Source organism: Manis pentadactyla, chromosome 8 (genome assembly GCF_030020395.1).
Source record: "Manis pentadactyla isolate mManPen7 chromosome 8, mManPen7.hap1, whole genome shotgun sequence".
NCBI lineage: Eukaryota > Metazoa > Chordata > Mammalia > Pholidota > Manidae > Manis > Manis pentadactyla.
Genome location: NC_080026.1, coordinates 93413377 through 93426994, shown reverse-complemented (window position 1 = coordinate 93426994; position 13618 = coordinate 93413377). Strand labels below are relative to the sequence as shown.

The window sequence follows — 13618 nt, the reverse complement described above, 5'->3', positions numbered from 1 at the left end:
AATGGACACTAGAACCAGGCTGGGGCCAAGATGGGGAAAGGGAAGCTCTGTCTCAGGTTTGGTGTGGTCATTCAACCCCCTTCTGCCTAGCTGGCTGGGGGGCCTCAGGGGAGAGGGAAGTGAGGACAGGGGCAGACATAGTGTGGCCAGCCCTGCACCTTGGAAGGCAGGCCTGGCCCGCTAGAGTCCCTGCTGACCTCTCTACAGCAACTGCAGATTGTGGCCCATTCTAGTGGCTTATAAAATCAATTTAATGGGTCACAGGTGACACTTACAAAAAGTAAAACAAAGTAGAATGAAAATATCAGTGTGCACCATATGTAGCCAAGGTAAGCACTGCTTAGGATATTCTTGCTTCCATTTCACATAGATATACAAATGTGTGCGCACATACATGTGAATTGTATCACTATCTAAAAGTGAGTTTCTTACTGTGGTCACAGTCAAAAGCATTTGAAAGTCTCTGTTCTAATGAGGGCAGGTGGGTTTAAGACTTTCAAATGCCCTGTTTTCAAGCCTGCACATTTAAATGCTCTAGAATGCCCCATCACCGTTAAGTGCTCTAGAATGCCCCATCACCGAGGATGTCCGAAGCTTCCTTCAAAGGAAGCTCTGCCAGCTGCTTTTTTCTTTAGAGAAAAGATCAGGAGTCTTGGAGGAAGGATGCCTGGTTCCTTGTGGTATGACCTCATTCTCTCCCCTTCCCTGATTTCAGTCAGTGCTGCCCACCTCTTCCACCCTAACCTGATAAATGACTGGCCCTGGGGGATCTTTGGGGTCCTTTGCAGAACCTGTGGGTATGAGGGTTAATTCTCAGCATGCACTGACTTCGATACCAACCCCACCCCTGGCACCTGCAATCCCAACAGTTTGGCTATATATACACACACACACTTCAAGTCCATAGATTTAAATTAATCACAATTCTTGGCTTTGACACTTATCATCTTTCATCCACATCATTGAATTGATTTATTTAGTAATGTAATGAACACCAGTAAATGCACCTCCCAAACCAAGAGGCAGAATGTCACTGCTAACACATCTATGTGCTCCTCTCCCCCCATTCTCCCTCCCCATCTTTTCTCAGAAATAGTCACTAACTGAATCTTGTGTTGAGCATTTTCTTGCTTTTTTTCTTGTTTTTATCACATATTTATGATAATTTTGCTTGCTTTTGAACTTTATTTTTTAAAAGGATCTCAGGCTATGTGGTTTTCTGGAACTTACTCTCCTTGACTTAGCATGGTATTTGTAAGATTCTTCTATGCTGCATGTAGATATGGTTCATTCATTTTCATAGCAATATAATGTTCAATTGTCTGAAGCCACCACAGCTTATTTAGCCATTCTTCTACTGTTGGACATTTGGGTTGTCAGGTTTTTGCTAATTTGAGCAGTGTTAGTTTGAATATTCTTACAAGTTCCAGTTGCACATCTGCAAGTTTCTTTGGGTATATATCTGGGAGAAGAACTGCTGGGCAATATGGCATGCATATGTCCAATTTTATAAGATATTGACAATTTTCCCCCCAAAGTGTTCCAGTTTAGATCCCCACCACCAGTCTATGAGAGTTGCTGTTATCCATCTTCAACACTCATATTAAGTGCACTGGTCTTTATTCTATTAGAAACCATACAATGGCTACAGAGGTGAAGACCCAACAGGCTGAACATCCATTGATGAGGTAAGATGCCAAATGCTCATGCTCCTGCCTGGGGGGAGGGAGGGGAGAGGAAGACAAGGCGGCCTAGGGAACTCAACAGACTAGGGGTCCAAGAGAGGCAGTTTCTTCTCAACTCCTATTGCCACCAGCCAGGCCCCCCATGGGTCCTAAGGCTTTAGTTAGCAGAGGTCACAGGCTGGGCCCCTCACTAGAGGGAGGGAGTGTGGTGGAGGGGGTGTGGTGCAGGGTGTACGGTGCAGGAGCACCGAGGGCAGGAATTCCCTGGTTTTCAGGGGGTGACTTCCTTTGTTAGTTGTGGGTAGGGGAAGCCAGCTAACTGCAACTTTCAGAGAAGGTTTGCTCTATTTCTTTAAGTCCTAGATCCCTTAGAGGCGAATCGAGGATGGAACAGTAAGCTCAGCGGCCCGGTCAGTGAAATCCTCAGAAGGTCCCCAGGCAGAACATCTTGCTTAGCATATCCAGAGTCCCTTCAGCCAGGGCCACCAGGAGGGAATGCAGAAAGTGAAAAGGCAGGTGGTCCCACCAGGCCCCAGGGGAAGAGCAGCCCCCTTTGGAGCCTTGCTGGACTGACCTTGAGCTCTTCCTCCAGGGGCAGAGGCACAGCATCCTCAGGAGAGGGAAGGGGGGCAGGATGGAAGGAGAGAGCCTGAGATGGCTTATCTCCAATGAAGCCAAACAAGAGCTTGAAGCTTGCCTACAGCGTCATAGCCCTAATAATTGCCCCATCAGCTCTGTGTCCGCTAGGAGGGGAAAGGGCTTGCTGGTGTGGTCTGGCCTTGGAGCCAACTTGGGCCCCTGTGTGCTAAATCTGGGCCAAGCCTGCCCCAAGGACATGGGGGGAGGGTGACTGCCTCTAGGTGGCTTCTCCTGGGCTGCCAACAGTTTGGCTTGGGGAGAGCCCCTTCCTTGCTGGGGTCAGTCCCTCAGCCCTGGAGGTGTATATTACTGTGCCTTTATTCTACCCCAGGTATTTGGATGAGCAGGTGGGTCTATGGCTTCTCTTTCTGGCTTTAGAGGAAAAAACTGGGGTTCTGGGAGATTCCATCTGAGTTCTCTCAAATGGATCCTAGCTCCCTGCTAAGACATCTTACGAGGACAGAGGCTCCCTTGGCCTGAATTGTACCAACTGGGAAAGGACCCTGGGGGAGGCCCAGCTTTGGGTGGCATGGGGGCAGTGGTGAAATCCTGGAAACCAGATGTCTGAGTATCTCAGGAATGGACTCAGGCTCCCACTGAGTTCTGCCCTGGTGGGCACTGCTGCCAGGAGCTTCCATTAGCTTCTCTTTGACCCTCTTCTTCAGTCCAAGAGCTGAGCTGAGACCTGAGAAGAAGCCAGGGCACAGGCCAAGGAGTCAAGGGGACGACGGGCTGCAGAAAGAACTGACGATCCCAGGGATCGTGGATCTTGAGCTGAACCGAGAGGCACTGAGGACCCCGAAGCCCCAAACCTCCACCACCTATCGCTTTGGCCGCCTCAGCCACCACTCCTTCTCCCGGCACCATCCCCACCCACAGCGTGTGACCCACATCCAAGGTAGGGCTGGCGTAGGCCAGAGACTGGCTGGCAGTCAGGGGACAGTCTTGAAAACCAGAAAGGGAAGACTCAGCCAGTTTCCGGGCTGAGGCCCAGAAAAGACAGGGACTTGGCCAGGCAGCTCTTGATTCGGGGGGCAGTCTCCCAGGGCAGAAAGCATATCCCTACAGGATTCCCCTCATTGCAGATTCTTCCATTTCACAAATCAGAGAAAGTGATGCACGCTCTGTTGCAGAGCTGCACTCCATCCTCTAACTTAGGCCATTTCATCCACTCAGCCATTCATCCATCAAATATCTATTGAGTGTAAACTATGGGGTGAAGCACATTTTTAGGCCCTGGGGGTAGAACAGTGAAAAAGTCCCTACCCTCATGTAGCCACCTGTGGTGGAGAAGGGTAGGAAATAGACAAGATGTCAGAGTGTGGTAAGTGCTAAGGCTATAGACAGGAGACCTGACCAATGGCATGACATTTGAGCCAAGAACTAAAGGAAGAGAGGGTATGAGCCATGTGAGTATCATGGAAGGGTATCCCTAGCAAAGGGCACAGCAAGTGCAAAGTACTGAGGTGAGCATCCTGGCTCTGTTGGAGGAATAGCAAGGAAGATGGTGTGGCTGGAGCAGAGTAAGAAGGGGGAGAAAGGAGATGCATCAGAGAGGCAGTGGAGGCCCGATCACGTGTGCCTTGGAGGTCACTGTAGTCACCAGGAAGCCATCTCACTAGGAGCCATTGGAAGGTTGAGAGCAAAGAAGTAACAGAAGTGATCTATTGGCTTCTGTCTGGATGGTGGCTTGGACCAGGAGGTAGCAGGGGAAGAGTGAGGGGCCCTGCTCTAGATACACAGAAGGTAGAGCCAACTGGGTTTGCTGATCGATTAGAAATGGTGTGTGAGAGGAAGAGAGGGGTCAAAGCCGACGCCCAGCGTTTTGGCCTGAGTACCTGGAACACTGGAGCGGCACTGGCTGACACCTGTAAGTATCCAGGTGGGAGTGCAGAGGAGGCAGTTGGGTCCAGAGTTCAAAGGAGAGATGCAAACTTGAGAGCCATTAAGTAGGGATGGCATTTGAAGTGGCATGCCTGGATCACCCAGGAGACCATGCAGGTAAAGGAGAGGAGAACCTGGGGACTGAGCCCAGGGACCCAAGGCTAAGGGTTTGAGGAGATGAGAAGGAAGCAGCAGAGGAGATGAGGAGCCAGAGAGGGAGAGGTCCTGAGATTAAAAGGAAAGTGTTCCAGAAAGGGGAGACTGAGCAACCGTGCTAAGTCCTAACCAGGCTGGTCCTCAACGCTGAACTATCTAATGATAATATCACATCACGCAGACCTGACGCAGAAGGTCCCCATGTGCAAACCGCTTGCCACCACCTGCCGGCTGCTCTGCACTCAGCCGAGCACAGGCTGACAGATGATGTGACGTTTTATCCAGAGGGTCTAGCTACATCTGGCTCCCTGCGATCTGAGGCCAGTCTCTTCTCTTCGCGGGGGCTTAACGCCCTCCTGCCCCATCCTCCTCTTCCAGCTGCCTGCCTCTGTGTGCTCACACCTGCAGTTCATTGCTCTGCCATAGAAAACCAAAAGGACCCAAGGACTAGGGCCCCAGGAAGCCTGGGTTGCCTCATGCCTGCCTGACTTGCCATGTGACCCTGCATGCATCCCTCTGCTGTCTGTCCTTAGTGTCCTGTGCGTAAGGTCTCAGCAGTTGCAGAGGCTCTCCCCGCTCCTGTGATCTATGGCCTTGCGGTCACTGGAAAAAGTGAGACCAGTGCTCTCCCTGCCTACCAGCCTCCTTCTGGCCTCCTGGAGTTGTTGGGGTTCACCCAGGACCTCTTCCCATAGCCTCCAATCCTTCACAGATCTCACCGGAAAGCCCGTCTGTGTCGTCAGGGACGAATTCTCTCTGGCCCCCTTGCCTCAATCCACACTCTTTTCCCGCTGTTTGATGGGGATGCCCACCATCTCCGTTCCTGTTGGAGACCCACAGTCCAATCGGGACCCCTGGCTTTTTTCTGGTGGGTACTTGGACCATAGCCCCTCTACCTTGGGTTACGCCTCTCCCCAAGGGCTGCCCCACTTGGGCAGGTGCCTGAGAAGGAAAAGGCCATTGCTCTTATGTTGGTGGGGTCTGATGGGGTACCCCGCCTAGTTTCTCATTTCCTCAGGCTGCTGCGTCTACATTATTCCCCCACCCCCCCCCAGGTCCTCAAAAATGTGCCCCTGCTTGGATTTGAGGAGTGATAACAGTCAGGACAGAGTTCTGTCAGGTCGGCAGGGTGGGGGGAGGGGGCCAGAGATTCAGGGGAGGGAGCTGGGACATCTGCGTTGGGCAGAGAGGTTCGGAAGGCTTGCGCAGTGCACTTCAGCACCAGTAGCACTTCAGCAGCTTATCAACTAGCTAGCCTGTCAGTTGAATGTCAGTGCTGGCTTCCGGCTCCTAAAAGAGGCAAAGCTACATTAAACCACCCGCATCTTGGCGCAGGTAGTCAGACACTCTCCAGTATCTCTCAATGAAGCCACAGGCTAGGATATCAACAGCAGCCCCCCTCAGCAGTGACTACACCCACCCACCAGTGGTGTGATTCCTCCACCTTCCCCTAAGGCACCGGCCCCCTCCTTTCCCTTTAAGATGCTGGGCAGAGTCCGGGCAGGGGAGCAGGCTCTTCCACCTACAGCCACAGGGAGGGTAAGGAGGAGGGCCCCAGATATCAGTTGGCGGGATGTTGTCCCCATCTCCCAGAGGCCTGGAGGAAGGAGTTAAAGGACCTGGCTTCCCGGGTGGCCACGTTCACAAAGGAGAATGAGCTGAAGAACAAAGAGGTGGGTGTGGACAAAGGCGCTGTCTGGGGAGTGATGAGATGGGTCCACCCCTTTGTAATGGAAAACCTCCCAAGTCGGTTCCACCAAACCAGCAGCAGAATAAGTGCTCCTGAGAGGTGCTGCTGTTGGCACGGGAGAGTGGGGGTTGGGGGGCCACCGAATACCAGTCCAAGGGCAAGGGTCACAGTGAGGGCTCAGAGGAGGAGAGAATACACCTAGGTGGAGAAATCCAAGACTGACCTCAGAGAAGCAGGATGTTTACAAGTGGCCTGGGGAGATAATCCTAGTGGAGACTTGCAGCACAAAAGCTCAGAAACTGGAAAATGCAAGACATCTTTAGAGGCCAGGGGGTGAAGCCAGGGTACAAGTGGACAGCAGTGGGGAAGAAGGGGGGAAGGGGAGAACTTCGAATGTGGGCAAGAAGAGCTTGTTCTTAATTTCTGAGCATAGTGTAGTGTCTTTTCTCATAAGGAGTGGAGAATCACTAAAGGTTTTCAGACAGGATGGGGCTGAGCTCATTTGCTGATAAACCACTAAAGACAATTGGAAGGCAACTTCAAGGCAGCTGGCATTGGTCCTGTGACAGGCCTGGCCCTTTGGGGCTGAGTCTGGTCCTGCCCTTGTCTTGGGCCACAGAGTTCACATCCTTGCTCTGCAGCTGACTGACTGCCATGCTCAGGGCAACTCAGCTAAGCTGTCTGGATCTCCATTTTCTTACCTTTAAAATGGACAGAAGGATCTACCAGTCTTAAGCAGAGTTGCAGGGGCAGGAGGTCCTCAGCTTTATATCCTCAGGCTTGGGCTCAGGAGGGTTTCCCAGGGCAAAGAAAGGATGCCAAGCTGTAGGGAACAGACCTGGGGGCAGCCAAGCTTGGAATTAAGGTTGGTGGGGACATGGGATCGGGTACAGTTTTCAATCTCTGATGGGCTGGAGGTGACAGGGAGGGCCTGCCCAGGAGGAAGTATGGGGAGTACTGAGGACCACCAGGGTGGCAACAAAGTTTTCAATGAAGTTCCAGGAGGAAGGAAGGGCCTTGGCTAGAATGGAAGGGCCTCAGCTGGGGAGAGGGGCCTAGGGCAGGGTGGGGCTGGCCTGGTCGACATCCCTGGTGCCTGAATGCTGTGAGGCTTTCCTCCAGCAGAGGAGGTGATGGGTGCCCTGGAGGTGTGACTGGCCTCTTCCTCTTCCCTTCTGTTCCTCTCTGCTTCTCCCGCTTCTCTCTCTCACTCTGTTGGTCGGTCGGCCTGTCTGTCTCTGTTTCTCTCGTGCACTGCCTGGAGTCTCTCGCCACTCTTCTCCCAGCAGAAGGAGGAGCCTCAGCGGGAGCAGGGGGCAAAGTATTCAGCAGAGACCGGGAGGCTCATCCCTGCTGCCACTCAAGCCATCAGCCGCTGCCACTCACGCCACTCACGCCGACAGAACTACCCTTCGGGCAGAGCTGGAGGAGCCCAGACCTTCATCCTGCAGGATCAGGAGCTGCTGGTGAGGCCCTGGGAAGGCCCTAGTCTGGGAAAAGAGGGCATGGTGGCACCTGCTCCCAGTTCCCAGCAATCCCAACTAGGACTCTTACAAACTGCTTTAAAGTGTGGCTTTAGAGTATCTCCCAGAGATACTTATGCCTAAGACTGCAGGACTTCAAAACCCCAGGCCTAGAGTCAGGAGCTTGGATTCCAGTCCTCTGCTGCCTCTAGGTTTCTGTGATAGGCTTTCCCCTCTCTGTTAAGTCCTTTTCCCCCTCAGGGCCTTAGTTCCAGACTGGGAGCTTGAACAGGTTATCACAAAGGTCTGTTCCAGCTTTGGCACCTGATGAACCAGTGAAGGGAACTACAGTGGTGGAATGAGAGACATGGACATGAGGGTCCTGCCCTGTGTGTCCTCAAACCATGCCCTGTGTGTCACACCCTGCAGCTGGCAAGGCTAGTCCCCCCCACCTCGGGTCCCCACACTATGAGAGGGTCTGGTCTATGCTACAGCACAGCACAAAGCCCCCCTCCTCCATGTGCAAGCTTCCCCATCGAGGCCTGAGATGAATCCCTGACTCATTCCAGTGGGTTAAGGCATTGAAGGTCCCTGTTAAAATGTACATTGTGTTCTCCAGGAAAGGCTAGACATTGAGCTAGCATCTCAACACCTTCCCTGGGGGACAGAGCTTGCAAGCAGGTGGCCCCTTTGGTGCCTTACAACAGTCTAGTGAAATGGATAGAGCAGACAGGGCCTGGGATCCCCATTCTATGGATGGGGAGGCTGAGGCCCTGCCAAGTGACATTCCATGGTCCAGTCCCCGGCGAGGGAGCAGCATAGCTAGGACTAGAACACAGTACTTTCTCCACCTTAGGGCAGCCTCACCTTGCCTGGAATTAGGTTCTCGGGTCCTCTGGGGAGGGGGCACAGGGCAGGTAAGGTGGACGTGGAGAATGGAGAAGGGGCCAGGGGCAGACATAGGGTAGTGGTTACTGCAGCGGGTGGGTAGCTGGGGGTGAGGGTGGGTACCCTGGCAGTTGTGGGCCTGGGAGAGGCCCAGCCCGGCTCCCACACTGCTGAGGATAAGGCAGACCTGCTGGGGACTAACAGCCCTTCAGTTCCCGGGAGACTGCCAACTGCTGAGGGGACTTCACTTTCCTAGGATTCCAGGGGCTCCACCTCCCACAGCAGGGCCCATCTCCAGCCAACCATAGCCACAGCCACCATCAACAGCCCTGCCTAGGGAGCTCCCATAGCCTGTCCAAGACAAAGCTGGGTCTTATCCTGATAGCACTTGACTGAAGAACAAGTGGGGAGAGGGCCCTGAAGTGGCAAAGACACCAAGTGCCGAGAATACAGCTGGGAGCAAAGAATACACACTGCTTGGGAGGAAGGAACCCCAAACTGGGCAGTTAGCAGAACCAGCCAGCGCCACCCCTCAGCGCAACTGGGATGACCCCACTTCTTTGCTAACATCGCCAGACTCTGGGAACACCAGTGGGGAGGCCTGTGGGGTGCCTGACATCCCCATACCCAGGACCCAGAGATTCAGGACTTGGTGTGTCTCCAAGGAGCTGATTGGCCAGCTCTGACTTTGCCTTCCCAGTGAGGGACTTTGGGGTATAACCAGCCCAAGCAGGGTTCAGGGATGAGGGGCCCACATACCTAATTCTGAGGCTTATTCTGCCACAAATTCCCTATGAGGTGTCCCCATTTCCAAGACTCAGATCTTAACCTGTCCAACGAGGAGTTTAAGAATCTCCCTCTGGGACTGTTGGGAGAGAAAGCCCTCTGGGAAGTGCAAAGTTCCATGCAGAGGAGGGGCAGGGGCCATCATGGGGACCAGGTTAGCCAAGCACATGGCTCTGGGAGCCCACTCTGCTGGGGGGGGCATGCTGCTGGCTGCAACATGCCATCTGGGCACACCGACCAGGCCTGTCCCCCACAGATCCTGGAGCTCCTTTGTCAGATTCTGCAGACGGATTCGCTGAATGCTATCCAGTTCTGGCTACTCTATGCTCCCCCAAAAGGTGAGGACACATCCTGGGCCCAGAGCCTTCTCTGAGTAGAGGCTGCTGAGGGCCCTGTTCTCTGGTTCTGCAGGCCTTTGACGTCGCTCGGCTCCCACCCCAGGGCCTTCCTCCTATGCCTTGTCTCCTTTATGGAACCCCAAGCTAACCTTCTCCAGCTGGACAGTATCACCACTCCCTCCTCCCCATCCCACAGCAGGACTCCTATGCTCCATACTGACTGCAGGCCTTGGCACCTGGAAGAGAGAAGTGCAAAGATCACTCGCAGATGCAGCCTCTCCCCCACCACTGTGGGGAATGCACACATACAAACACACACTCACGCACATAAGAACATACACATATGCTCATGAACACATGAATAGGTGCACACTGGCACACTGTGACAGCGGGTGGAGGGTGCGTCTGAGTGGGAGGGTAAGGAGTGGGAGAGCCAGACAGCTGATTGGAGAAGGCTTCCTGGATGGGAAAGTGGAGGAGGAAGAGGAGGAAGAGGGCCAGGGGAGGAGGCAGGTCCCAGCAGACTTCCCACGGAGGGCCAGGGGGCGTGGTGGGCAGCAAGATACACTTGTGTTCATGTGGCAAGAGAGAAATGAGAAACGGTTGGCGACTTGGCACACACAGGGGCCAGGAGAGGAGTTGGGACCTCCCCACAGGGGCCTAGGAGCAGAATGTGAGATGTTAGAGAAAGCTGCCCTGAACTAGAGTTAGGCAGAGAGCTGGAGGCCTGCTGCCTGCCTGTCCCATCGAGGGCCGGGAAGGGGGCCAAGGTCTTCCCCTGAGCACTCTGCCTCCCCACACCTTCTGACTGTGCTTACAGAGAAAGACCTTGCATTAGGGCTCCTGCAGACAGCAGTGGCTCAGTTCCTTCCCCAGCCCCTAGTCTCCATCCCAGCAGAAAAACTTCTGAACCGGCTCCAGGAAGCCCAGGAATCACCTCAAGAGAGGCAACAGCCACCCTACAGGTAGGCTTCATACCCCCCCACCTGCCCCTTCCCAGAACTGCTCCCTCATGTTCAGCCACCTGTCCTCCCAGGTGAGGCCGAGGGGATCCAGAGAGGCGAGCCCAGCATTGGTCACAGGCTGGGCCGATGGAGCCTGCCCTGGAGGAAGAGACCCAGCCCCTGGCCCAGGGACCCCTGAGTTCTAGCTATGCCACTTAAAGGCCCACTGTGCCAGCCCAGGCTCAGGCAGCTGGCTGTGGGGGACGCCAGAGAGGCTGAGCTGTGTCAGCTGTGCCATGATAAGGCTGGATAAGCCACATCCAGCCCTCCAGAAGCAGCTGGTCTTTGGGAACACACAGAGAAGGAATGCTAATACAAGGCAGACAGGAGTGCCTTCATGCCAGGAGTAAGGGCCTTGAATGGCTGGAGGAGACAAGGGAAGATTAGGGAAGGCCTCACAAACTAGGGCCTGAACGTCAGCAGTTGAATCAGCTATATTGACTGCTCACTGTGTTTGCCCACCACCACCAGATATTTTACATATTTCCAGTCCATACACCACCCACAGAGGCCATAATACCCCATTTTACAGATGAGAAAACTGAGGTTCAAGAATAATGGATGACTACCCACAGTCACCCAACAGGCCAGCAGAAGAGCTGGGATTCAGACTCAGTCCTGTCTAACTTCTAAGCCCAGCAGTGCTCAGATTTATGGGGTACCTTGTTAAAAATGCAGATTCCTTGAAATTTTAACACTGCAAGTTGGGGATGAATATGGGATATGCAATTTTAACAATCACCTGGGTATTTCTGAATAGAGCTTGGGGAACATGGCTGGGGTGGATAGGGTTTGAACAGCAAATGAGAGGGTAAGGGAGGTCAGAAATGAAAGTCAGGAACGTGCACACTTTAGGGAATAAGCTTGGGGGTAGTTGGGGCATGGGCAGGCGTGGTAAGAAGGGCAGGAAGTTACGCTTGCTCAGATCAGCCACCATCACATCTGTTCTGATCATGCAGAGAAGGTGTAGGTTCTTGCTGCAGCGCGGGACTTAGTTCTTTTTTCTATTTTGAAAGACTGGGCAAGCCACAAAAAGGGAAGGCAGCTTTCACTGTGATCTCAGGCAAGCTGCCTCCCATCTGTGGGCCTCAGTTTCACCTTCTCTCAAATTCCCTCTCCCAGAGTTGTAGAGAGAAAAATAGTGTACTAGGTACATAAAACAGCTCCCTGAAGTGCAAAGCCCGTACAAGACAGAAGACATCAGTGGGGCTTGTACATCACTCAGTAGGGAAGTGGAGCCCCTGTCTTCTCCACTCACCTGGGAAGGCTGCCCGTCTGCGAGGAAGCAGGAAGCAGGGCCGACTGAAGCAGGGGCCTCCCTTACAGCTCCCGGGGCAGGAGGGCCTGGGTTCCCTGTGACCGCAGCAGGCAGGGGAGCCACAGTCATTGGGGTATCAGTCATGCACAGATGCTTTCTGCTCTCTGGGAGGGGCAGCCCTTGCCTTCTTCCCCTCCCTGCGCACCCTGCCAGCCTGCTGCGGGGTCTCCAGCCTGCCCTTCCCTTTGTGTTGGTCATAGCCAATCCCCGAAGAAGATGAAGACACCACCTCTACCAAAAAGCGAAAAACCAGGTAAGCGTCCATGCAGCAGGCCTTGGGGGCTCACTGAGGCCCACCCCTGTTGGATTCCTCAGGGGTTCGAGGCACCCTGGAGATGAGTCCTCCCCAGGGGCTCGTTTCACCCATCTATCCATTCATCCAACAGACATTGATTTCACACCTGGGTTCTAGGCTCCAGGGATCCCTGGGAAAGAATTCAGACAAGTTCCTGCTGCCATGGAGCTTACATCCTAGTGAGCAGAAGTACAGACAACAAATAAGAATGTCTGAGAGAGAGAGGCACCGTAAGGAAATTGGAGCAGGGTAGTGTGAGAGATAGTAAGGGCGGGCAGGGTGAGGACAGCTGAACGACAGGAAGGATCAGCCCTGGGCAGGTCCAGAGGGAGCCTGGAAGCAGGGCTCCCACCTGCCTGGTGTGTTGGTGGAAGAGCAAGCGGGCTTGTGGGGCCAGAGCCTGGTGGCTTGGGCACAGTGGTAAGAAATGAGCCAGGTGGGCAGCACTGGCAGAGGACACACTGGAGAGTTATAAACAGGGCATGGCAGGTCCCCTCTGAATGCCAGGTGGAGAATGGGCTGCGGTGGGTGAGAAGGGATGAGGGAGACCAGGGAGGAAGCTCTGCTGAATTGTCCCAGTGCCAGGGCAGAGGGGAGAGAAGAGGACGGATACCTGCGATGTGCATTACCTCCCCCACTAGACTGTAAAGGGTCCTCAGTGCCTGGCTGAGTGTCTGGCAGAGAAGAGGCACTTCATAGACACTTGTTACCTGGATGCAGAAATAGGGCAGCGGTGAGACCCTGAGAAGGGTGCCAGCTTCTCCCAGGTCCCCAGCAGAGCCCAGAGCAGAAGCTGAGCTTGACCAGGCTTGACACATCTCCCTCTGCTCTTGCACATTTGGCTAGGGTCTTGGGGGAGAAGGGGTCTGCCAGGTAGGGGACCACCCCTTCTCATCCTTTCCTGCCTGCTATCTTCTTTTCTCCCAGAGAATATTGGGAAAGCGCAAGTTCTCCAGCTACATTCAAACCAGAACACGGAAGAGAAAGCGTCAAAGCCGGAGTGCTGAGGAATCTACAACAATTTGCCCACCTTGCTCAAAAGGGGTTGCTTCCATCCTCACCGCCTCAGAAACAGCCCTTGCTTGCCTATCACACAGAGTCTATTAAAACATTGTCTCCCCTTTAAGAGGACAGTTCCACTCTCCTATCAGTAGTAGGTCTGTGCTTGGGATCATTTATTCCAGGAGAATGGGATAAGCTGTGCCAAACCATCCCCCCTCCCTCGGAGAAACCCCAAGTGCCATCACCCACGAGAGGCTTACCTGGTTCCTTCATCATCCCGAGACCTGAAGGGCAGATGGTAGTCCAGGTGGTCTGAGAAAGGGGCTCTGTCCCTCCTTGAGCCAAGACACACAGGGCTCTGGGTAGGTTAGAGCAGAAGTCAGGAACCATTGATACAAATTGTTGAGTTCCTACCTGGCATTGAGGGATGGACTTAGGTAACAGCTAATGATGAACACTACGTGAATTGT

General features: G+C 53.8%; 1 protein-coding gene across 1 annotated transcript; it reads left to right on the top strand.

Annotated features, from left to right (window-relative positions):
• Positions 1–1641: 1641 nt before the first annotated feature.
• Positions 1642–13153, top strand: TBATA (thymus, brain and testes associated). The gene is made up of 9 exons (XM_036928591.2): positions 1642–1688; positions 2990–3222; positions 5077–5232; positions 5958–6037; positions 7341–7520; positions 9448–9529; positions 10350–10494; positions 12052–12104; positions 13074–13153. The coding sequence occupies exons 1-9, from the start codon at positions 1642–1644 to the stop codon at positions 13151–13153; spliced, it is 1056 nt and encodes a 351-aa protein (XP_036784486.2).
• Positions 13154–13618: the final 465 nt, after the last annotated feature.

Coding starts and splice junctions, on each gene's coding strand:
- TBATA (XM_036928591.2), top strand. CDS start 1,642: ATGGCTACAGAGGTGAAGACCCAACAGGCTGAACATCCATTGATGAG. Junction 5,233..5,957: donor GGACCCCTGGCTTTTTTCTG/GTGGGTACTTGG, acceptor CCCATCTCCCAG/AGGCCTGGAGGAAGGAGTTA. Junction 10,495..12,051: donor AGGCAACAGCCACCCTACAG/GTAGGCTTCATA, acceptor TGTTGGTCATAG/CCAATCCCCGAAGAAGATGA.